Consider the following 23,231-nt stretch of genomic DNA (forward strand, 5'->3'; position numbering starts at 1 on the left):
AAGTCCAAATAGATGCCCCTTTCTTTGTCCACTGATGTAGTTACTCCATTGTAGAAAGCCACAAGGTTGGTCAGGCAGGACTTTCCCTTGGTGAAGCCATGCTAGCTGTCCTGAATAACCTCCCTGTCCTCCATGTGCCTTAGCAAAGCTTCTAGAAGGATCTGTTCCATGATCTCGCTAGGCACAGAGCTGAGGCTGACAGGTCGGTAGTTCCCAGGGTCCTCCTTTCTACCCTTCTTAAAAATGGGTGCAATGTTTTCCTTTTTCCCAGTCACCAGGGACTTCACCTGACTGACATGACATAACATTTGTGAACTCCTAGATGCTTAAAAAATGTAAATCATATGAAGTAAATTCAAAACTAATCTGAAATACAAAATAAAATGGTAAACATAATAGCAATGAAATAAAATGGTAACTATAATAGCAATAAAATAAAATGGGTGAAGTGGAGCAAAGCAGTTTCTATATAATCCCAAGCTTAAATTCAATGAATATATCAAAGATTTTTACAATTATAGATTAAATTTTGGCCTCGTTAAAGGGAGTGGGAACTTTGTCATAGACCTCAGTGAAGCTATAATTTCACCTCCTGTCATTACTGTTGCTGTAGAATCATACCTAACTATCATGTTTCATATGTTTTGAAGCCTCAACAGAGTATGATCACTGGAAAGAGGTTTTAGCTAGCTTTAAATACCTCAAATGACAGAAAATTCACTGTATCCTTTGGCCATGTCTTCCAATGGCTAAGTGCCATTTCTGAACAGAATTTGCACCTAATTTACAGTTTGAATTGTGCAGATTTCAGCATATAAATTCGGAATCTTTTGTTTATGTCTGATAGAGGAAATAATTGTTTGGTGTCAATCAGCATCGTAGTGATGCTGATTAAATAATCTTTTCTTCTTGTCTGTAAGATGCTAAATAAATTGAACTATTTTAGTTTACCATCAGAAGTCTATCATTTTTGAGCTATAAGACAATTTTAGAACTCTTATCTGAAAATTCTCCCATTGAGTCACCTTTTGAAAACCTTTACCCTAGGATTAGACATGGTAATGGTAATTATGGCATAAAAATGATGTAGACGTGCCATCGTTATTAATTTCCTTCATTTTCTGGGCAAACATGCTGCCATAGCATCCTTTGGACAGTGCTGTAAATTGTCTAGCCTCGTGATTAATTCAAAGACTGGTTTAACTAGCATTACACTGTCTGGTAGGGAGTGGGAAGTACTGTTCATGATTCGAAAGAAAACAGCTAGACAGTATTTACAAATTCCACAGCAGCTGGCATGAATAAAACATGTTTTAAATACTCAGGACTTTAACCACAGGCAACACGTAAACCATACTTGGTATCAACATAACTGTAACACTCTGCTGGTTTTCTAATAATCAGGTATATGTATTATATTAAAAGTATAATTAAATAATTTCCAAGCAGGTTTTGCTTTAAAGAAAAAAATCATTTGTTCTCTTAATAGTAAAGCCTTCCTGCAGAAATGAATTATTTTAAATCCCTGCAGATACATGATTTTCACTATGTATTACCATTCTGCAATGGCAATGTATTACTCAAAATGCTAGTGCAACAGAAAGGCAAACTCAGACCATATTCTAGAGCAGAGTCATACATTACATCTCCATTTTTAATGCATTAGCACTCAGTTTACCTGTAGCTGCTAAGCTTTTTGTAACGCGGAAGTCACAAGAAAATAGTTTTTGCTCAGATTTGAAAATAGTGTTTTTTTCACAAATAAGTGCCAAAGTAGCATTAAAAGATATTGCTATGGGAAATTTTGAAAATAAAACAAAACTTATATTGATATCTCATTTCTATAACCTTAAACTCAATCTGTTTTCTAAAATATTAAGAAATACAGACCCTTATCTTTGTGTATTTCTAATTCCCTCCAAGTATAATGATTTTACAGATGTTGCAGAAGACTAGGTGTTCAATTCTCCAAAGAGTCTGGAAACAACAGCAAGAAACAGCAGAACAGAATTTTAATCATATGTATCAGAATCAGAAATGAATGAATAATTCATTAATAATTTTCTTACTTGTTGTTTTCTGCTCATAGGATGTCCATGACCCCCTAGCAGGTTTGTTGGGTTTTTTTATCCTTCTCTGAATTTACTCAATTTCTTTATTTTACAGTGTGACTTACAATCTTTCAGGTAAAGACAGCAATACACATAGGTAGGAAGCTCATAAATGACCCATTTCTGCTTCCCTTTGGTGCATTGATGGAGTCAGTCAGTGGCCTCTGCCAAGACAAGTCAGCACATCCTCACTGAACCCCAGCTGGCTGAAAGTCAGACAAAACATTTTCATAAACAAGAAGCCCTGTCACTTATCAGCAAACGAGAGGGTGGAATATCCTTAGCCTGAATATCAGAACAAGGATTCAGATCTTTCTCTTACTGGCAGATACGCAGTGGGGAAAATGATCCATAGAGCCATGTCTGGGGGTAGCACCGTACTCTGTGGTTTCATGGTTGTGAAAGCTGAACCTGCTGCCTTCCGGGTAGCTGTAGAGGAGGAGCAGGGGCAGATGCTGAAGCACACATCTTGACAAAAGTTTTACCCTCTCTCTGCATCACCTGAGATAGTTTCAAGCCTTGAGGCCTTTTGAAAGAATATTCTTCTTGGCTTCCTGTTCTGTAAAACCACTCCATAGGAGAGGGACTCTTTTACATATCCATCCTTCTCACATCTTTTCAGCAGAGCCTGTATTGCACAATTAGAGGAACTTTCCAGTTGTCCCAAACTTTGGCCATGTCTGGGCCACATATTGTGATAAGACCCAGAAGTGGACCTCACTCTATATCCCCATATCCCTTGAAAATAAACCTAGGGCATTCAGGGCACAAGGGAGTGTGGTGCAGACTAATAGCTCCCCAGTCAGCATGTCAGAGCAGAACAAAGGTCTGGAGGGCATATCAGCAGGCTTTTCTGCCTCACAGTATGTGCTACATGCATTGGCTGACGTTAAGACTACTTCTTTCTTCTATAATATATTTACAGTGATGAATGTGTGCGTTCTCCTTGGCCTATATGATTTCTTGTTTGGAAACAATTTTTATTGGAATTAAAGAAACAAAGAAAGAACAAAAGAACCATTAAGTATTTTCAGAGTCTAACATAAAGCATAAAAAAAGTCAAAAATTAAGACGAAACAAGTGCTTTCCGTTATATGCTAGCGCACATTGGACAAATTAATGTCCTGTGAAAGTCATCTTTAGGTACCTGTGGTAGATCTCTTGAATAACTTGTACAGTTAACTTGTAATACAATGTACTATTACTTCCGTTAACATTTGTTGTAATTCATCTATTAAAGAGACCAATAAAAAGTCAACAGATATGTGAAAGAAGAATCAGAAAATTCTTTCAATTCCAGGCAGCCAGACTAAATAGTGACCTTTTGCTTAGTAGTGCTTCTGTTGCTTTTTGAGTTATGTATCTACATTTCCATTTAAATTTTATCCAAATGTTTGTATTTTTTTAAGTGAGGCAAATCGTCGCTGATATTATTTATCAGAGCAAGAGCAGCTTCAGGAAAATATACAAGCCTATTGCACATAAGGGATTCAAGTTTTTAAAGAGGGGAAAAAAAACCAAAACAAAATAAAACAACAACAACAAAAACCTTCAGAATTTTTTTTCTGCAATGTATGTTTTTGCTGTGTATTTCATGTTGATCACATTTCTAATTTTAATCCCTGCAAAAAACAAAAAAAGATACTTTATCATAAAAGACTGCAGTTTACATTCATATAAAAATACTGCAAAAGGCTAAATCAGTTCATTAAATTGACAAAACATATTTGGAATTGTTCCTAAAACAGTATTACCTATACCTGTATAGAAATTTCATCTGAAGAGCTCAAAGCACAATGCAAACCTTAAGTTTGCCTTACATCATGCCGGTGAGGTATATGCCTTCTCCTGTGTTCCAGATGAGCAATGAGGTTGCAAGTCTGTGATAGTATAATCCAGCAAAAAATGTTGGGTTTATGCTCCTGCCTTCTTCTCTGAATCCACTGTTCATTTACAGCCTCTGATCTGATCAACAATAACCTGGGTCAAGGACCTAACCTGGTAGAAAAACATAGGCAAAGCACTAGTGCCACACTAAGGAAGGAACTGAACTGCAGTAAAACAAACTGGGCAACAAACAGGAGGGACTGGAAGCCATTGTGCAGCAGAAAAACTGCTATGTGGTTGCCATCACAGAAACATGGTGGGATGACTCCCACAACTGGGGTGCTGCATTGGATGGCTATGAACTCCTCAGAAGGGACAGGCAAGGAAGGAGCCCTGTATGTTAGGGAGTGTTTTGATTGTCTGGAGCTTGATGAGGGTGATGATAGGGTTGAGTGTTTATAGGTAAGAATCAAGGGGAAGGCCAACAAGGTGGATATCCTGGTGGGCGTCTGTTATAGAGCAGTCAACCAGGATGAAGAGGCAGATTAAGTATCCTGCAGGCAGCTGGGAGGAATCTCACAATCGCTAACTCTTGTTCTCGTGGAGGACTTAAACTTCCCAGATGTCTGCTGGAAATACAACAAAGCAGAAACAGTCTACGAGGTTTCTGGAGTGTATGGAAGACAACTTCCTGACACAGCTGGTCAGAGAGCCAACTAGACAAGGCACCTCACTGGACCTGTTGTTTGTAAATAGAGAAGGACTCCTGGGTAACACATCATCTGGAGGTCACCTTGGGCATAGTGATTGTTAAATGATCATTTTCTGTTCATGGAGAAGTAAGGAGGGTGATCAGCAGAACTGCTACTTTGGACTTCCAAAGCGCAGACTTTGATCTGTTTAGGAGGCTGGTTGGCAGTCCCTTGGGAGGCAGTTCTGAAGGGCAAAGGAGTCCAGGAAGGCTGGTGGCTCTTCAAGAAGGAAATCTTAGAGGCACAGGAGCAGGCTGTCCCCGTGTGCCTAAAGACTCGCTGGAGGGGAAAAAGGCCGGGCCTGGCTGAACAGAGAGTTTTGGCTGGAGCTTGGGAATAAAAAGAGAATTTACAACCTTTGGAAGAAGGAACAGGCTTTTTAAGAGGACCACAACGATGCAGTGAAATTATCACAGAATGTTATGGATTGGAAGGGACTTCAAAAAATTATCTAGTCCAATTCCCCTGCTGGAGCAGGAACACCTAGATGAAGTTACACAGAAAGGCATTCAGACGGGTTTTGAATGTCTCCGGAGAGGGAGACTCTACAACCTCCCTAGGCAGTCTGTTCCAGTGCTCTGTCTCCCTCACCATGAAGAAGTTTCTTCTCATATTTAAATGGAACCTCCTATGTACCAGTTCGCACCCATTGCCCCTTGTCTTATCATTATGGGTTGTCACTGAGGAAAGCCTGGCTCCATCCTCCTGACACTCACCCTTTACATATTTATAAACATTAATGAGGTCACCCCTCAGTCTCCTCTTCTCCAAGCTAAAGAGACCCAGCTCCCTCAGCCTTTCCTCATAAGGAAGTTGCTCCACTCCCATGACTGACATCTTCATGGCTCTGCACTGGACTCTCTCCAGCAGTTCCCTGTCCTTCTTGAACTGAGGAGTCTAGAACTGGACACAATATTCCAGATGCGGTCTCACCAGGGCAGAGTAGAGGGGGAGGAGAACCTCTCTCAATCTACTAACCACCCCCCTTCTAATACACCCCAGGATGCCATTGGCCTTCCTGGCCACAAGGGCACAGTGCTGGCTCATGGTCATCCTGCTGTCCACCAGGACCTCCAGGTCACTTTCCCCTACACTGCTCTCTGACAGGTCATTCCCCAACTTAGACTGGAACCTGGGGTTGTTCCTACCCAGATGCAAGACTCTACACTTGCCCTTGCTATATTTCATTAAATTTTTCCCTGCTCAACTCTCCAGCCTGTCCAGGTCTCGCTGAATGGCAGCACAGCCTTCTGGCATGTCAGCCACTCCTCCCAGTTTGGTGTCATCAGCAATCTTCCTGACAGTGCACTCTATTCACTCATCCAAGTCATTGATGAATATATTCAATAGTACTGGTCCCAGTACCAACCCTTGAAGGACTCCACTAGATACAAGCCTCCAACTAGACTCCGCACCATTGGCCATGACTCTCTGGCTTCTTTCCTTCAGCCAGTTCACAGTCCACTTAGCTACCTGATCATCCAGACCACACTTCCTCAGTTTACCTGCAAGGATGCTGTGGAAGACAGTGTCAAATACTTTACTGAAATCAAAACAGACCACATCCACTGCTTTCCCATCATCTATCCACCCGGTTATGTCTTGATAAAAGGCTATGAGGTTGGTTAACCCTGACTTCCCTGTGGTGAGGCCATGTTGGCTGCCCCTAATGACCCTCTTATCCTTGATATGCCTTGAAACAGTGCCACGGATAAGTTGTTCCATCACCTTTACAGGGACAAAGGTGAGGCTGACTGGTCCATAGTTACCCAGGTCCTCCTTCTTGCCCTTTTTGAAGACTGGAGTGACATTTGCTTTCCTCCAGTCCTCAGGCACCTCTCCCATTCCCCACAACTTACCAAAGATGATGGAGAGTGGCCTAGCAATGACTTCACCCAGCGCCCTTAGCACCCATGGGTGCATCCCATTAGGACCCATGGATTTATGGATGTCCAGATTGCTTAATTGGTCCCTAACCCAGTCCTCATCAACCAAGGCAGACTCTTCCATTGTCCTCACTTCCTCTGGGGCCTCAGGGATATGGGACTCCTTAGAACAGCCTCCGGCAGAGTAGACAGAGACAAAGAAGGCATCCAGTAACTCTGCCTTCTCTGTATCTTCTGTCACCAAGGCACCCACCTCATTCATCAGTGGGCCTACATTGCCTCTGGTGTTAGTTTTATCTGCCACATATTTGAAGAAGCTCTTTCTGTTGTCCTTGACCCTCTCGCAAAGTTTAATTCTAAGGAGGCCTTAGCTTTCCTAGTTGCCTCCCTACACCTTCTGACAACAGCCTTATATTCTTCCCATGTGGCCAGCCCCTCCTTCCATGATTGGTAAACTCTCCTCTTCCACTTGAGTTTGCCCAACAGTTCCCTGTTTAACCAAGCAGGTATCCTGGCTCACTTCCTTCACTTCCCTGAGCTTGGTAGAAGCAGTCTTTGTATGCTAACCAATTATCTTGGGCCCCTTTACCTTCAAGTACCCTGTCCCATGGGATTTCCCCTAGAAATTGCTTGAAAAGGCCAAAGTTGGCCCTACTGAAGCCCAGGGTTGCCATTCTGCTTGGTATTCCGTTCCTGCCACACGTGAGATCCTGAACTCCACCATCTCATGGTCCCTGCAACCAAGAGGCAGGCCTCAACCTTTACTGCTTCAACCAGACCCTCATTAGTGAGGGTGAGATCCAGCAGCATTCCTCTACTAGTTGGCTCATCCACCATTTGCATCAGGGAGTTATCATCAATGCATTGGAGGAACCTCCTGGACTGTGGATGGCTGGCTGAGTAGTCGTTCCAGCAAATGCAAGAGTAGTTAAAATCATGCATGATAACCAGGGACTCTAATTGCGAGGCTGCTCTCAGCTGCCTCTAGAAGGCTTCATCAACTTCCTTACCCTGATCTGGTGGCCTGTAATAGACACCCACAACAGTATCACCCCTGCCACCCTGCCCCTTAATTCTCACCCACAGATTCCCAACTCACTCCTCATCCATGCCTGGACAATACTCAATACATTGTAGTTGCTCTCTCACGTAAAGAGCAACTCCACCACCTCTTCTTGCTGGCCTGTCTTTCCTGAGAAGGACATAGACATCCATGACCACATTCCAGTCATGTGAGCTATCCCACCACGTCTCTGTAATTGCCACCAGATCATAATCTCCTGAGCGAACACAGGTTTCTAACTCCTGCTTATTCCCCATGCTGTGTGCATTGGTGTACAGGCATTTCAGACAGCAAGCTGAGCACACTGATTTCACCCTAAGGGTATGGGAGGCCTTCTGGTCTTCATCAATACTAGAGTGCTGCCCCACTGTTGCAAGCCCAGCTACAACCCCATCCCCTTTCAAATCTGGTTTAAAGGTCTCCAAATGAGCCCTGCTAATTCCTGTCCCAGCAGCCTTTTGTCCCTGTGAGATAAACCTTTCCCATGTATTACTGTCTGGACTGGTGTGTTATAAAACCAGCCATTATCAAAGAACCCAAAGCCCTGTCTGGAGCACCAGACTCGTAGCCAAGCATTTGTGCACTGCATTCTTCTATTCTGTCCCACGTTATCACCCAAAAATGAAAGGAGGGAAGAGAAAATAACTTGTGCCCCAGACTCTTTCACCAACCATCCCAAGGCCATGAAGTCTTTCTTCATTCCCCTCAGACCATGGAATGCAGCTTCCTCCCCACCTGTCTGGAAGATCAGTTTTGGGTTGTAGTCTGTCAAGTGCACCAGGTTGGGAAGTGCCCTGGTGATGTCCCTGATCCGGGCTCCACGTAGACTGCACACTTCCCTATGATGAAGGTCAACTCTGCATATTGGGCCCTCAGTTTCTCTCAGAAGGGAATCACCCACTACAATTACCCATCTTTCTTTCTCATCAGAGGCAGACTTGAGCTGTGGAGGCAACTGACTCTTCCTTTGTGACCTCATAGTTGGGCCTTCCACCACATCCTCACCTACCTTTCCTTCAAGATCCAGGCTCTCAAACCTATTACGGAGGGGCACCTGGGGAAGCAAGGGAGGTAGGGAGGGGGGTTGCCTGTGATGCTGAACTGGGACTTGCTTCCAACCCTCCTTGTCTTTTTGATCCCCTACCTCTGCCTGACAGCCACAGGGCAGGGGATGCCTCAGGTCTCCTCCATCTGTCTGACAGGGTGGGGAGTCCATCCACCTTTTGGGAGGTATCTCCCTGGCACCTTTCTGCCTGGCATGCCAGGGAGTTACTCCACCAGTCAATCTCCTTCTAACACTCCCTGATGGTCCTCAGTCTCTCAACCTCCTCCTTGACTTCCACCACCATGCTGAGCAGATCTCACACCTGCTCACACCTCATGCAGGTGGAATGCTGCTTCCCTCCCCTGGCAGCAGCAGCCTCTGGCACTCCCTGCAGCCAGAGACCTGAACAGACACAGATCGGGGCAGGGCCTCTGTCTGGGTCACCACAGCATTTTTGGGGCAAGCTCTCTGTCTGGAGGAGACCATGGTGAGCTGCAGTCTGGGAGACTGCCGATAGGTGAGATGGTCTATGGAGCAAGGAGGGACAGAACCTCTGCACCTGCTGCACGAGCTCCCACAGCCGCTGCTGCAGCACAGTGTGGGTGGTACTCACAGCTTCACACGCTGGTCTCACCTCCCAGCACCTGGTGGGCAGCGACGTGTCCCTGCCCTCCCTGAGGCTGTTTCACGGGGAGGGGCGGGGCTGTGATTGTTGTTACCCTGGCAACGCCCACGCCACGTCAGCTGATGTCACAAGAGCTGCCGGGTTGCACCACTCTCACGGGGACACCCTGGCAAAGGAACCTCCTGAAACCAAAACTCCCCTGTACCTCAAGATCTGCCGCTGCGGCTCTGGCTCCGCCGGCTCCGACCAGCTGACCTCGGGGACTGAGTGCTAGTTCTGGGTTTCGACCGGTTTTAAATCTCCCACTGTTACCCTGGCAATGCCCACGCCACGTCAACTGCTCTCTCGAGAGCTGCCGGGAGGAAATTAGAAGGGCCACAGCCCAACTAGAGCTGGACCTGGCTAGTGCTCAAAGAGGGAACAAAAAATGCTTCTGTAAGTAAATCAGCAACAAAAGGAGGGCTAAGGAGAATCTCCGCCCTCTCGTGGCTGTGGGAGGAAACATAGTGACAGAGGATGAGGGAAAGGCTGAGGTACTAAATGCCTTCTTTGCCTCAGTGTTTAATAGTAAGACCAGTTGTACTCCAGGTACACAGACCCCTGAGCCAGAAGACAGGGATGGGGAGCAGAATGAAGCCCCAATAATCCAAGGGGAAATGGTTGACAATCTGCTACACCACTTGAACACTCACAAGTCTATGGGGCCGGATGGGATCCCAGCTGACTGGAAGTTGGCAAATGTGACATCCAGGTACACAAAAGGTCAGAAAGAGGATCCAGAAAATTACAGACCTGTCAGTCTGACCTTGGTGCCAGGGAAGGTCACGGAACAGATAGATCATCCTTAGTGCCATCATGCAACACATACAAAAGAAACAAGCAGTCAGGTCCAGTCAGCATGGATTTATAAAAGGCAGGTCCTGTTTGACCAATCTGATCTCCTTCTATGACAAGATGATCCACTTAGTTGATTGAGGGAAAGGCTGTGGATGTTGTGTACCTAGACTTCAGTAAAGTCTTTGACACCGTATCCCACAGCATTCTAGAGAAACTGGCAGCTGATGGCATGAATGGGTGTACTCTTTGCTGGGGCCGAAGAGTTGTGTTGAACGGAGTCAAATCCAGTTGGTAGTCAGTCATGAGTGGTGTTCCCCAGGGTTCAGTATTGGGATCAGTTCTGTTTAATATACTTATCAATGATCTGGATGAGGGGATTCAGCGCACCCTTAGTAAGTTTGCAGGTGACACCATGTTAGGTGGGAATGTTGATCTGCTGAAGGGCAGGAAGGCTCTACAGAGGGATCTGGACAGGCTGGATCATTGCGCTGAGGCCAATTGTATGAGGTTTAACAAGGCCAAGTGCCAGGTCCTGCACTTGGGTCACAACAACCCCATGCAACACTATGGGCTCAGGGAATAGGGGCTGGAAAGCTGCCTGGTGGAAAAGGATCTGGGGGTGTTGATTGACAGCCAGCTGAATATGAGCCAGCAGTGTGCCAAGGTGGCCAAAAAAGCCAACAGCATCCTGATGTGCATCAACAATAGTGTGGCCAGCAGGACTAGGGAAGTGGTGGTTAGGCTGCACCTCAAATACTGTGTTCAGTTTTGGGCCCCTCACTATAGAAAAGACATTGAGGTGCTGGAGAGAGTTCAGAGGAGGGTGACAAGGCTGGTGAGGGGTCTGGAACACAAGTCTTATGAAAAGCAGCTGAGGGAACTGGAGCTGTTTAGCCTGGAGAAAAGGAAGCTGAGGGGAGTCCTTATTGCTGTCTACAACTACCTGAAAGGAGGCTGTAGCATGGAGGGTGTTGGTCTCTTCTCCCAAGTAAGAAGCAATAGGACAAGAGAAAATGGCCTCAGGTTGTGCCAGGGAAGGTTCAGATTGGACAGTAGGAAAAATTTCTTTACGGAAATGGTTGCAAAGCACTGGGAGAGGCTGCCCAGGGAAGTGGTGGAGTCACCATCCCTGGAGGTGTTTAAAAGACGTGTAGATAAGGCTCTTAGGCACATGGTTTAGTGCTAGATTTAGGTTATGGTTGGAGTTGATGATCTTAAGGGTTTCTTCCAAACAAAAGGATTCTCTAATTCTAAGATTCTAAAATTCTCTCAGGTGACCCTAAGGAATTACACAATTGCCACCTGAATCTACTCCTGTTGCATTAAAAAAGATAAAATATTTCCAAATATCACAATATTATACCGTTTGTAAGGATTTTCCATAATCTTTCAGCAGAGGAATACTTATCTTTATTTTACCACTAAGACATCAGATTTTAGTCATCCCTCTAAGAAAAGTATCTCCTGTTTGATTTTCATAGTCAGTACATACACATAGGCTGGACTGACAATGGTACAGATGTAGATTTTTCTATAGGGTGACTTTAGTGTGTACATGTGTGTATATATCTTTATATAGGTATATATATTTGGGATTTTTTGAGGCTGCTATGGTGATGTAGAGATGTTTGCCCTCAGATTGATATGTCTGTTAATCTCAGGATTCCTGTCAAAATGTTTCATTATCTAAGTGATCAGTAATGTAAAAGAAATAGCATTGTATTGAACTTCTGCTTAAATGCCAGGAATTTCAGATAAAGACAGTCTGCCTGCTGTGACGTGACTTGAGATCAGAAACTGCACGTTCCTCAGAAACTGCCATCTACTTTCATCTGTGTAGTGCTCGAAGCCACACTGTGTGTTTATATTAAGCTGAAACAAAATTAATGTTTTTAAAGAAAAGTATCTGTAATGAAAAATCTTAAATATAATTTAAAAACTGTAATTTAATACAAATTCATTACATCAACCTCTATGTATGCAGATGTTCTATTTAATTTTCATTAAAGAATGTTGTATCTTTTTTCAAATATCATTCAATGCTACTAATTCCTTTTTTATTATGTGTCATGTATTAAATAGATAGCCTAGTATTTCATACAAAGACTGCAGGCTGCTCTTTTGGAGCTGCTGACACTTGAATACCCACTGGATGGCAGTCACATACAAGTTTGCGAAGAATTCAGCTTGGTCGTTTAACTCTCTGACCTAAATAAAGAAATCCTAGATTAAGTGCCTCTAGAAAAAGTTTTCTTTTGTTAGATAATTGTGGTTTAGAACAAAGACAAGCAATAAAAGCAAGTGGACAGAAATCTCACTGTTCCCTCACTGTTGCCTTGTGTTGCAACATGTCATTTCAGGTGCCAGGACTAGAGAAGGGCACAGCTCAAAGCTGTCCGTGGGCAGCAATGCAGGCATCCCCCAGGGACAAGAAATGCCAGAGCTGGCAGTGGAGTGGGAGCTTGCTCTATCATTAGATTTGATGTTCAGTATTTGTGCATGTGCTCACAGTGATTCATCGTTTTAATTGATTTTTTCATTTTCAGGTACGTCCTGCAGACACAATTAACGTTCTCGGGTAGAGGCAGCCTGCATATTAAGCAGGGATGACTTCTTTTTTATTACTTGTTCCTAACAGTTACTCTGATAATGGACACCTGAAGGATGGTTACAGCTCTAGGATACCCACAGTACATTGATAAATGAAATGATAGATTGATAATGGTTATTATGATTCGTTAGTATCTTATCAGAGTAGTGATGATCTGATCAACCCTACTGCTCAGATTCCAACTTACAAGAAAGATAAATATTTAAACATTGCACCAGTTTGATTTTAGAAAAGAAAGAACTTAAATGTTGTTGATGCTGACAAATACCAATGTATGTGGTAGTATGCCAGATTATTTTATCAGTTACTTCAGCATATTTTAAATCATATATATAAAAGGAGACCCTAGAAGATGAATCCTGTGCAATCAGAATGTATCAGAAATAATTCCAATGCAGACAAAGAAGTTACATGAGGTTAAAGCCTTGGCATATGAGAGGCTGGAGAATCAGGGTTTTGTGGATCAGTCTTTTCACCAGTCTTTTCCTGAAATGCCTCTCTAGAGCATTATACCTTTAGTTTAATAACCATATTGGTAAATACTATGAAAACGCTGAGCTATTGCTTTCCATCTTCTGAAATAAGAAGGGGGTATTTTTCTCACCTGATATGTCTGCTGCATTGACAGCGGGTCTGATGGCTGTGATGTTGGGTGCTGTAACACTGATTTCCCTTCCACCAGAGAGCCCAATAAGAAGCACTTAACTGGAGTTTGTGCTTAGTAGGACCTGATGTGGTTAAGGTCAAGAACTGTTTTGTATTTGAACTATTTGTATTCACTTGACTACACTCTTTCAAAAATATTTTGAATTTGAAATTATCTAAGTCCATTTTTGGGCAAAATATGTATTTCTGCTGTCTGTTAAAAATCTGAGAAAAGCTGTTCAAGATGCTGTGAACAAAGTGAAATTTCTTACCTTTCAGAGTAAGAAGATGGAACTATGTGTTTCCATAAATTTTACTTAAAAATCTACAGTTTAAAATTGGGAGCTAGCCAGTAGTCATGCTGATAAACACTGATGGCTAAATTTTAAATAATCAGCGTGAAAACTAATTATAATCAATTAAAAATAATTTTTGAACATGAGTATTTGCTAGACCTCTTTTAGCACCTGCAGGGAACTTCTTCTATCTCTTGTTGAGGTTTTATGTGGCAGTATAAGAAAGACACGACTCCTCTTTTCCAGTTATCATAGTTTTTTGAGATGATTGCCTTTGCAGATTCATCAGCAGGCTTTCCAAGTAATGAACTCACAGAATTCCAGGGTATAATGGGATTCAGCCTTTTAGTTCTATGCTATCTGCCATTCATTTCCTTTTAACCACTGAAATGAACTTTTGCAGTGCCATTGAATCAAACTAATCCAAGATAATAATGTTATGAAATTAGAAATATCGCAAAAAGGTATGTGACAAAATTGTAGGCCCTTTAGTATTGCAGCTTCTTGAGAATTACTTCTACAAGCTATAATACCCTGCAAAATCTTAAATCATATATGAGTTTCTGTCTTGTTTTGTGCCAACGTAATGCCAGAGTAAAATATATAATTGTTGTTCTGTCCTCTTTAAGCCTGTGTACTGAACACATAAAGCCAAGAAAATGAATAAAAACAGCAAAGATAAAAATTCACCTGAATTAACTTCATGAAATGTGATCATCAAAACTACTGAGCTGTACTGAACTATCTTTATAGTGCTATTGCTAAGCATAGGCAATTTGTTTTCTTCCTCTCTCTTCACATTTTTCTGTCAAATAGTTAAGAAAACAGGAAAAAATATGCTAATACAATGTGATTCCCATGCCACATCAGGGACACTATGAGTTTCCTGTGCATTAAACTATTTAGCTAGGTTGATTACTCTTGATTTTGTTTCTTAGGTTTCACTAGGTGTCATCACAATTAAGTTGAACAACATTTTTGACAAGAAAATAATAAACATGAAGTGCAAAAATTTATGTCATTAATTCATGAGTTTTCTGACAGAAAAAGAGAATGGCTAACATGCGCATTACTCTCAAATTCTTAGCTATTTTTCTGTAGGCAAAGCGTGTAAATCTAGATTTAGCAGTAACAAGTCCCAAATGGAACTCTTGCATAAAGTAATAAGTTGTTTTATTGTTAATGTGGATGCTGTTGTTATTTTTAGCAATTATATTGAATCACACAAGCAAAAGCTGAAATTATTCTCCAGAAATAAGAACAAACAAATGTCAAATATAGGTGTTTTTCAGGCCTTGGAAACCTTGGAAATGGCACATACAGAAGTAGGACTATTAACTGTTATTTCTCCTTTATCAAAATGAAAGCAGAGCTTATGTGAGTTTTAAGTAGAGGCATAAACTCTATAAAGTAGGCCTGATCCAGTAGCACTGTAAGAAGGCAGATCAGTTCAAAATACTCATAATTTCTTTTCTCTTCCCCCAGCTTGATCATTATCCTCCAACAAGTTACAGCCTGCCAACAGCGTCTGACATTCAGTTCAACTCCCCAAAGGCACTATTCCTAGGAAAAGTTATAGGTAAGATTTCATTTTATGTCTGGTTATTTTGTTAGGTATTTTCAGAGAATATTGAAAACCATAAGCACACAGGACAATGATGTGTATTGTGTTTGCAGCAGAACACTTGCTGCACATGTGGTTCTTGACTAGAAAGTGGTGACATTGGAGTTATACCTAAAGGAAAGGTTATGTTCACCTTGTGACATAGGCTGGTCTGCACACAAGTAAGTCTGGCCAATTTATGGAGAAAAACAGATAGAGGCGAAGAGATACTTGTAATGTCATATTTGTACAGTTTTGTTACTCTCCAGGTGTTGGGTGAAGGGAACACAAGGAAATCATTGGGATGACTGCTTCTATGAGGAGATATTGAAGTTATTTTAAACAGTATCTTCGATTGTGAAGTTATCATATGCTTTGTATAACACCTTTATCTATGCAGTCAGGCCTCTTATCACAGTGCATCCTCTTGTCTCTCATCGCTCTGCCAAAACTGCCACTTTCTCACAGTGAGGCCCACCAGTGAGGTCCTTTGGAAATACGTAACACCTATAGGAGCACTCTGCTAAACTTTTTCCATCCCTTTTAGGGACCTCATTGTTATTTCCCAGTGCAGCAGCTTCCCAGCCAGCTCCCCAACTGAACTAGAACGGCAATGCAGATGCATCTTAAACTGCCTTGGCTTCACTTTTAGGCTGTCTCACTTTCCATTACTTAATTTCTCCACTGCTGGCATCTTACATGAATTTCCAGGGTTACTCACTTCAGGAATCAATTATTCCCCTGACATTTACAGCTTTCAAAGAGGGTTTTTTTCCCCTTTTCAGAGATAAGAGGGTATTGATATTATTTTCTGTAGGTACTTTGTACAGGAATGTGGTTGCTTGAACTGCAGTGAACTGTTTAATCCAGAAAATTGTGAACTTTTTTTTATTTAGTGGTCTGAGACAGTAATCAATGAAACTGATTTTTGAACTGAAAAACCAGTTGACCACATCGCTAAGTGACTTTTTCAAGATACACTTTTTCATTTGTTTCCTTTTTAAAATCTAATGCATTTAGATTCTATGAAACAGGAAATGACAAGCCTTTAAAGTGGTTGGTTAGCGAGAGAGACAATGGATTATTTTCTGGTACTCTCCAAGTCAGTTCTGTAGATAGTACAAAAGACGATGCAGTCTGGTTTTGGCAAGTCTCTGGAAACTGGATGCGTTCACACCTCCCCGCACTGAATTAGGGCAGTTGGCCTAGAGCTGACTCCTTGCCTCAGCCAGGCTGCAGCCTCTGTGTTCATTAGTTAAAGAGAGGAGACAAATTACTTCAGGTGAAGCACTCAACAACTGGAATAGCTCTGCCAGTAAGGAATGGGGCTTGGCTCTTTCCTGCCAAGTAATTGTGCACAAAAATATCAGCTGGAATTCACTGAGAAGTGTTGCAGTGTCCATGTCCTATGGTAGATTAATTGCCAGAGAGGTTCTGTTTCCTTTGACATGGCCGCTCTCTGTAAATGCCTTCTGTCTAAGAAACTACCATGGTATGACAGTACTGCTTCCACAGCTTAGCTGGTAAATAAGCTTAACTTTTTTGAGTGGTTATTTGGATCCAGCTAAAAACAACACTTTCCTGGCCATTCTAATCAGGAATCAGGTTTGAGAGAGACTGAGCAAGGTACATGAGAGAAAATGGAGACAGGCATACAACAGAGAAAATACTGCAGCACCAGAGATAAATAATAGAGTGAAGGAAGAGGACCATTCTTGAAACACAGATGGAACCAATGCACTGTATGCTGTGGTGTGAAAATAAAATGGAAGAAACACAAAGTTAATGAGAAGGCGAAAAATACTGTTTATGCTACACTCATTTAAAATACTCAGAGTGCAGACAGAGCAATGCAAGGGAACCACTTCTTATTCTTCTGAGTAGCTGAGCTGACAGGTATACTAGCAACTTAGTCAGGTAACCACATCGATGAAACCATGACATAAGCAGGAGGTTTAGTCTTTACACTCGTTCTTTCTGAGCTAAATTTTTAATTACAGTCATAGCACTACAAACGTCTACCCAGCTGTCTGCCACATAACCCCATGCCCACATGCTGGTTTCTTTGCCGCTTTTTAGTATTCACATTCTGAAATTTTCTTTAGGCATTCTTGGAGAATAAAGGGGCTGCAAGAACTGAGCAGCTCAGATGGTCCAATGTACAACCTTTCATGTCTAGGAAATTTTCAATTTCAGCAGTGACTGAAAGACATAACCATCTCAGAGGTCAAATAAAATGAGTTATGGACCCTGTTCTTTTCCTACAGGTGTGCAGCAGTTTGCAGGGCAAAGTAAGTGCAGAATCCAGTATCTTTAAAGCTTCTAGCTGTCACATCGTACTGTCTAGGCATGTTACAGTGGACCAGAGGAATTAGCACCAACAGAAGATCTGCATATCTATATCGAGTTACAATTTGTGCCCACCTATAATTACATTCTCTAAATGAGCAATATCAGAGGAGCCTCCTATTTCAGTGCTAGTCTGTCATGAGTTGCATTCAGTTTCTATTGTTCCCATATCATGTAATTCTTACTTGTCATCAAAAGTGAGTGCAAAGTCCTATTTATAAGGATAAATGGGTTTTTGAAGAGCACTCTGGAATAATCTTACTAAGAAACTGATCTTCTGCCTGGCTCATTTCCATTTTTATTAGGGTTATTTGAGTAGGAACAGCCACTTCTGACACAGCTGTGCTTGCTGTTATACCTCACCTGCTGCCAGTCAGGAATAAGCACTTGTACAACACCTACCAGAATGCAACACCACTCTCTGCTCTAGGGGTTACAACAATATGGCTGATGAATAAAATTGTGACAAAATGGCTCCATGCCTCATAACTTGTCATAAGATATTCTGTAAAGCAAGAAGGTCACATAGGGAACAAAAATAAATTATTGTACTGCTGTTGTAATCAAGGAGAATTTCTTCTTCTTCAAGTTGGGGTGTTTTCTGCTTTCCTGAAACAATTTCCAGAAAACGCAGTTGTTCACTGGCTTGATAAAATATTTATAGCCTCCTGGGAAACTGGAGGTAAAGGCATTTTGTATATAATTCCTACCCAGGTAAAATGGATTATGGTTTGAGATGTGAAATATAGCTGAAGGAGACAACGAATGAAAAATCCTGTTTTACATGAGTGTTTAGTAACAAAAATATAAGCAACCAGAGAAATGCAGGATTTTATGAAAAAGATAGAATAGAATTGTTAATGTTTCAAGGAAGTTCTTTAATCTGTTATTTAAAGACACTTAGGCTTTGATGGCTGACACTGATGAGGTGAGAGGGAAAAGTTGGTTATCCAGATGACCAGCTATGAAAAGAAAAAATCTAAAAGTAGACAATGTAATAGGAAGTGTCATGTCACAGTTCAGATCTGAATCTACATTTTCATTTAGGCTTCAACTGGAGACTCATTACTGAAAGAAAATAGAGCAGAGGTTTTGTTTTCCCTCTTAAGTGGAGTGGGTTTGGATGCAATGTTCAGGTTTGTCTTCACATCCATTTTGGAGACCTACACCAATTTCCATTATGGGAACAATAGATAGGGAACTGCTGTCATAGTCTGTGTTTTGGGGGGTTTTTATATGTATTTTTAAATAATTAGCTACACATAATTAAACATGATTTTGTATAAGTATCATTCTTGTGAACAGAAATAATTTGAGAGTTTCTTGATAGGATTAATTTGATTGAGCAGAGAAACACCTAGATAGACAAGAGTTGCTCTTGAGAAAGTGTCAGAAAATGTGCCTGTTGTCTGTTTTCCATCTCCACTAACCACTCCAAATCAAATTATTTCAAAAATACTTACATATCCACTTGGAAACAATTAACATAGTATAAGTCATCTGTAACACAGATTATAAATTTTAGGACAGCTGTGCTTGCAGCTAATCTCTGTAGGTTTCATTTATGTCTCTGCCATACCCTAGTGCTCCTCAGGTACTTCCTGTAAGAGTAGCAGAAACTAAAGTAGCATTCAGGTCTTCCTGCCTTCTTACAAAAGCAACTGCCACCATTCAGCAACTAAAGAGAGATCCTGGAAATCAACCTCAGGGGCCTGGAGACTTTTCTCAAAAGGGCAATTCCTGAAGAAGAGGTAGAAGGTCCATTTCTAGATGTGTTGTTTCCCTGAGTCAATGGAAGGATTTTTTTATTGTTCCCTTGCTGGAGTTTCTCTGTTTCTTTACTGGTGTGTGGTCAGAATAAAAACTGGTCAGGAGACATTTCTCTGGATTTGTTGTGACATTCCCTGCCTTGGACTGATGGGAGTTAAGACCAGTTTACATCTATCCAAGTAATCAGTTTCAAGCATGCAAAGGAGAGAACATAGAAAAACTTTCTTAAAAGTAGGAGATAAAATGATATTGCTTACATGGCTTATGTAAAGTATAGAAATGGGAACTGCTTTTTTGTTGCATAACATCTCTCTATAAATACTCAATAATAGGAGGCAAAAGTTTTAAATCCTTTGAACTACTAGCAGGGACAATGGCTATTTTTCCAAGAGGTAACCATTCTTTACTACTAAATAAGATACTTTATTTTCTATAGAACAAGCCTAGCAGTTTGATACTTCAACACTTCTGGATGAATAACAGGAATGACCTAAAATGTACAATAATTTATCCTACCAAAACCATCATACACTTTCGAAACTAACTTCAATGTCCATGTTTCTGCACGACTGCAGAGCTTTATTATTTAGAGGGTTTGTTTCATGTCAAAGGAGGTCATTTAGACTCATCTCTTTGAGTAATTTACCATCATTGAAAAGGGGGTTTTAATAGCCTTGATTAAGAAATTACTTAAAGGATCTGGGCATTGTTGTCATTGGCGCTCAGTTTGGGTATGGTGCTTCACACTGACATAATCTGATAGAAATCATAGAATCACTTTGGTTAGAAGAGACCCTTGAGATCATCAAGTCCAACTATAACCTGACTCTAGCACTAGACCATGTTAATCAAAGAAATCATAAAACCAATTACTGGTTTAGAATTAGGTCCCTCATACTGTAAGGTACTTTGCTCAGCTCTTGAATTTGGATCCTAGAAGGTAATGTAGATCTGTAAACAGGTTATGAATAGTCTAAAAGTATTCTTCTACTACACAACTTTGACATGTATCTGCTACTACCTCACGATCCTGATGAGATTATATATATATTAAAAATATATACTATATATATTTTATATATATATATATTTATATATAGAGATATATAAAAAAAATTATATACATATAACATATATATATATTAGCAGCATGTCATTCATGGCTCTACAGCTTCAGTTTGCTCTGTGGCTTTCCATTTTGCAGTGTAGACAGATAATCTGAGTGCAGGGTAGCCTAGCCTACTTTCACTGATCATTAGAAAACAGCTAGCATGCAGTAAATTCATCCACTAATTTACTTCAAAGTAACTGCCTGTTACTTCATTTCTGAGCACCAGCATTAACATTCAGTACTGTAATCTCAGGGAGAATGCATATTTATATTGTCATTAATATGAGCCCTCCTGCTACAGTAGCAGTTTAATATTAATGTGCTTTCCCCTGCATGAGTCACACATGAATTATCAGACAAAAATATAACATCTGGACAATTTTCCTTCTCCCCCTATATAATAGCATCAGCCTGATTGGAACTAGGTGATCTTTAGGGTCTCTTCAAACCCAAACCATTCTATGATTTTCTGGTTGAAACTCCTCTGGGATTTGATATTGCATATCTCTCTGATCTCAGATGTCTGTCTCTCCATATCTCACTCTCTGAAGTGTTTCTGGTAATGGTGGAAGCGTTCCACAGTTCTTTTAACATGCTCGTGCTCTTTTAACATGCATTTCAGCCTGTAACAGGATGCAAGAGGCTCCTAGTTCCTAAATTCTTTTCCTTTGTGCATGAAGATGAATCTTGCAGAGAAAATAATCCCATTGCTTTACAGCTCTTTCCAAGTATCAATTGGCTCTGGGGAAAAAAAAAAAAAAAAAAAAAAGAAGATTGTAAAGACATTTAATTTAGTTAATGCCATTTTAAACAGAGTATTTGCACAAGTCTTACCTGACATTCAAAACCATGTAATAACAATATTTAAAATAATGGAATAAAATGAAAAGTTAAACTTCGTTAGAGTGACTTTTTTCCTAGCTTCTGTGTTTTATTAGGGTGGCATGTCTTAGTTATACAGCTTTTCCCTACCACAGGAAGAGACGAGCTATTTCACCTGTACTGTGTAATATCTCGTACTAATTTATTTCAAATTCAACTGCTTTAAAGGGTCAAAGAAGGGAACTGAACATGAGAAGATCGCCAAGGGCATCAATAAAACCTGCTGCTGGCCGTATAAAGTTATAATGTCATAGACTGCAAAATCTGAGAGCTTAGGCCACCTTCAAGGCTTGTAAATCCTAAAACAAAGTGTTATGCAATCTGAAAATTGAAAGCCAAAGGTATACCTGAAGTGGAAAGTGAGAGCATGTCATAATTTTCCTCCAAATATATTTGAAGGAAAAACTGAAAATAAGAATAGATCTCCCCTAAAATAACAGAAAGACAGAATTGACAAAAATTGTCTTTACTAGGTCAAGGCACAAGTTTTTAAATTTTACATTATTTTACCTAATATGGGCAACCTCTGCCCATAGCTCCGGATAGAAAACATTAAAAAACAATATGAACATGTACCCATGTTTTGATCAGAAACAGCTGTATAAATATCCATTCTGACCAGTTTATTTTGGTTGAGGGTGAAGATTATCTACATGCCATTCCTTATAAGGTCAGGTAAACAAATTATGTCTAATTCAAAACTCATTTGTTTGACAATTGGAAAAAACCTCAGGTTTTACCTGACACTTGTTTCACTTAGAAAAGTGAAGGCAGTGGAGGGAAGAATCAGAACACAACACATAACCTGACAATAATATTGAAACTAATCTCTCCAAGAGACTGTGTGCCTCCAAGTCTGTGGTCCAATTCAGAGACACTGTCAAACAGGCAGGAGAAGAGGCTTGTGTCCCATGTTTTGGAAGATCACTGGGATCAAGTCAACCCTCTCCCTCAACATCTATTCTAGTTTTCACTCTCATCAGTAAAAATTTTAAGTTGTTCATGTCCTCTTCTGATCTGAAGTGACTTCTTATGCCAGAAGTGCCAGAGGTTTACTGAAGCCTGGAGAAAATTTGCTCAGATTGATGGAGAACCTGGGAAAGGCAAAGGATGTGAGAGTTTCTGGGATGTGAACTAGATAGCATTTTCACGGTCTGTGCTACTGTGTCTGATACAATAATCCCCAAAAGGAGAGTAGGACCATTGCCCCTAGCAAAGCCCTGCACTAATGCACCTTCATACCATGAGGCTTAGAGTTGCCTTAGGTCTGGACAGCTTTCCTTCCCTCAGAGAAGTCTGGGCCTATCCATGCATGTAGGTTTTAAGCTGTACAGCTTTGTAGGATTAAACTTATCTCAGTTCAAAGGCTCAACACAAAATCTTTGCACTACTAAATCCTGTTTTAATCCACAGCTAAAGTACACCTTACATAGAATGTAAAGTAAGTCTATATTGCACTGCTGTTCTTTGCACAGAAATAATCACCTGTATTACATAAGTATAATCAAGACATAGTAAAATAAACATATTCCTCAAACAATATTAAAAATGAAGATAGGGTAACCTTTTTGTAGGTACTTTATATAGAACTATAAATTCATAGGCTAAATTATTCATGGTGAATAATTTGCTTAACTCCCACTACCAAAAAAAAAAGAGGCGGAGGAAATAAATTATGCAAAGATAATCTAGCATTTTCCTGTTAAGCCAGACCTTTAACTGTAGGTTACTTGGCATTTCTTTTAAAGTAAATGTTCTCATTATTTAAATTACAGAACCAAAACCTGACTGGTGTCTTCTTTTCAAGTGTTGCTTCCC

At 40.8% G+C, this 23,231-nt stretch overlaps 1 protein-coding gene across 5 annotated transcripts in view; it reads left to right on the top strand.

Moving 5' to 3' along the window:
• The window catches only part of CNTNAP2 (contactin associated protein 2), a 1,147,495-nt gene that overhangs the window by 1,061,012 nt on the left and 63,252 nt on the right, over positions 1 to 23,231 (top strand). For 4 of the 5 annotated variants that reach the window (XM_065052119.1, XM_065052115.1, XM_065052117.1 and 1 more), the window contains exon 21: positions 15,184 to 15,277. In XM_065052119.1, the coding sequence (XP_064908191.1) occupies positions 15,184 to 15,277 (94 nt within the window). Of the gene's footprint in view, positions 1 to 15,183; positions 15,278 to 17,568; positions 23,223 to 23,231 lie in introns of those variants that run through there. The other variant, XM_065052118.1, reaches the window with a different exon arrangement.

This window comes from Columba livia, chromosome 2, assembly GCF_036013475.1.
Source record: "Columba livia isolate bColLiv1 breed racing homer chromosome 2, bColLiv1.pat.W.v2, whole genome shotgun sequence".
Taxonomy (NCBI): Eukaryota; Metazoa; Chordata; class Aves; order Columbiformes; family Columbidae; genus Columba; species Columba livia.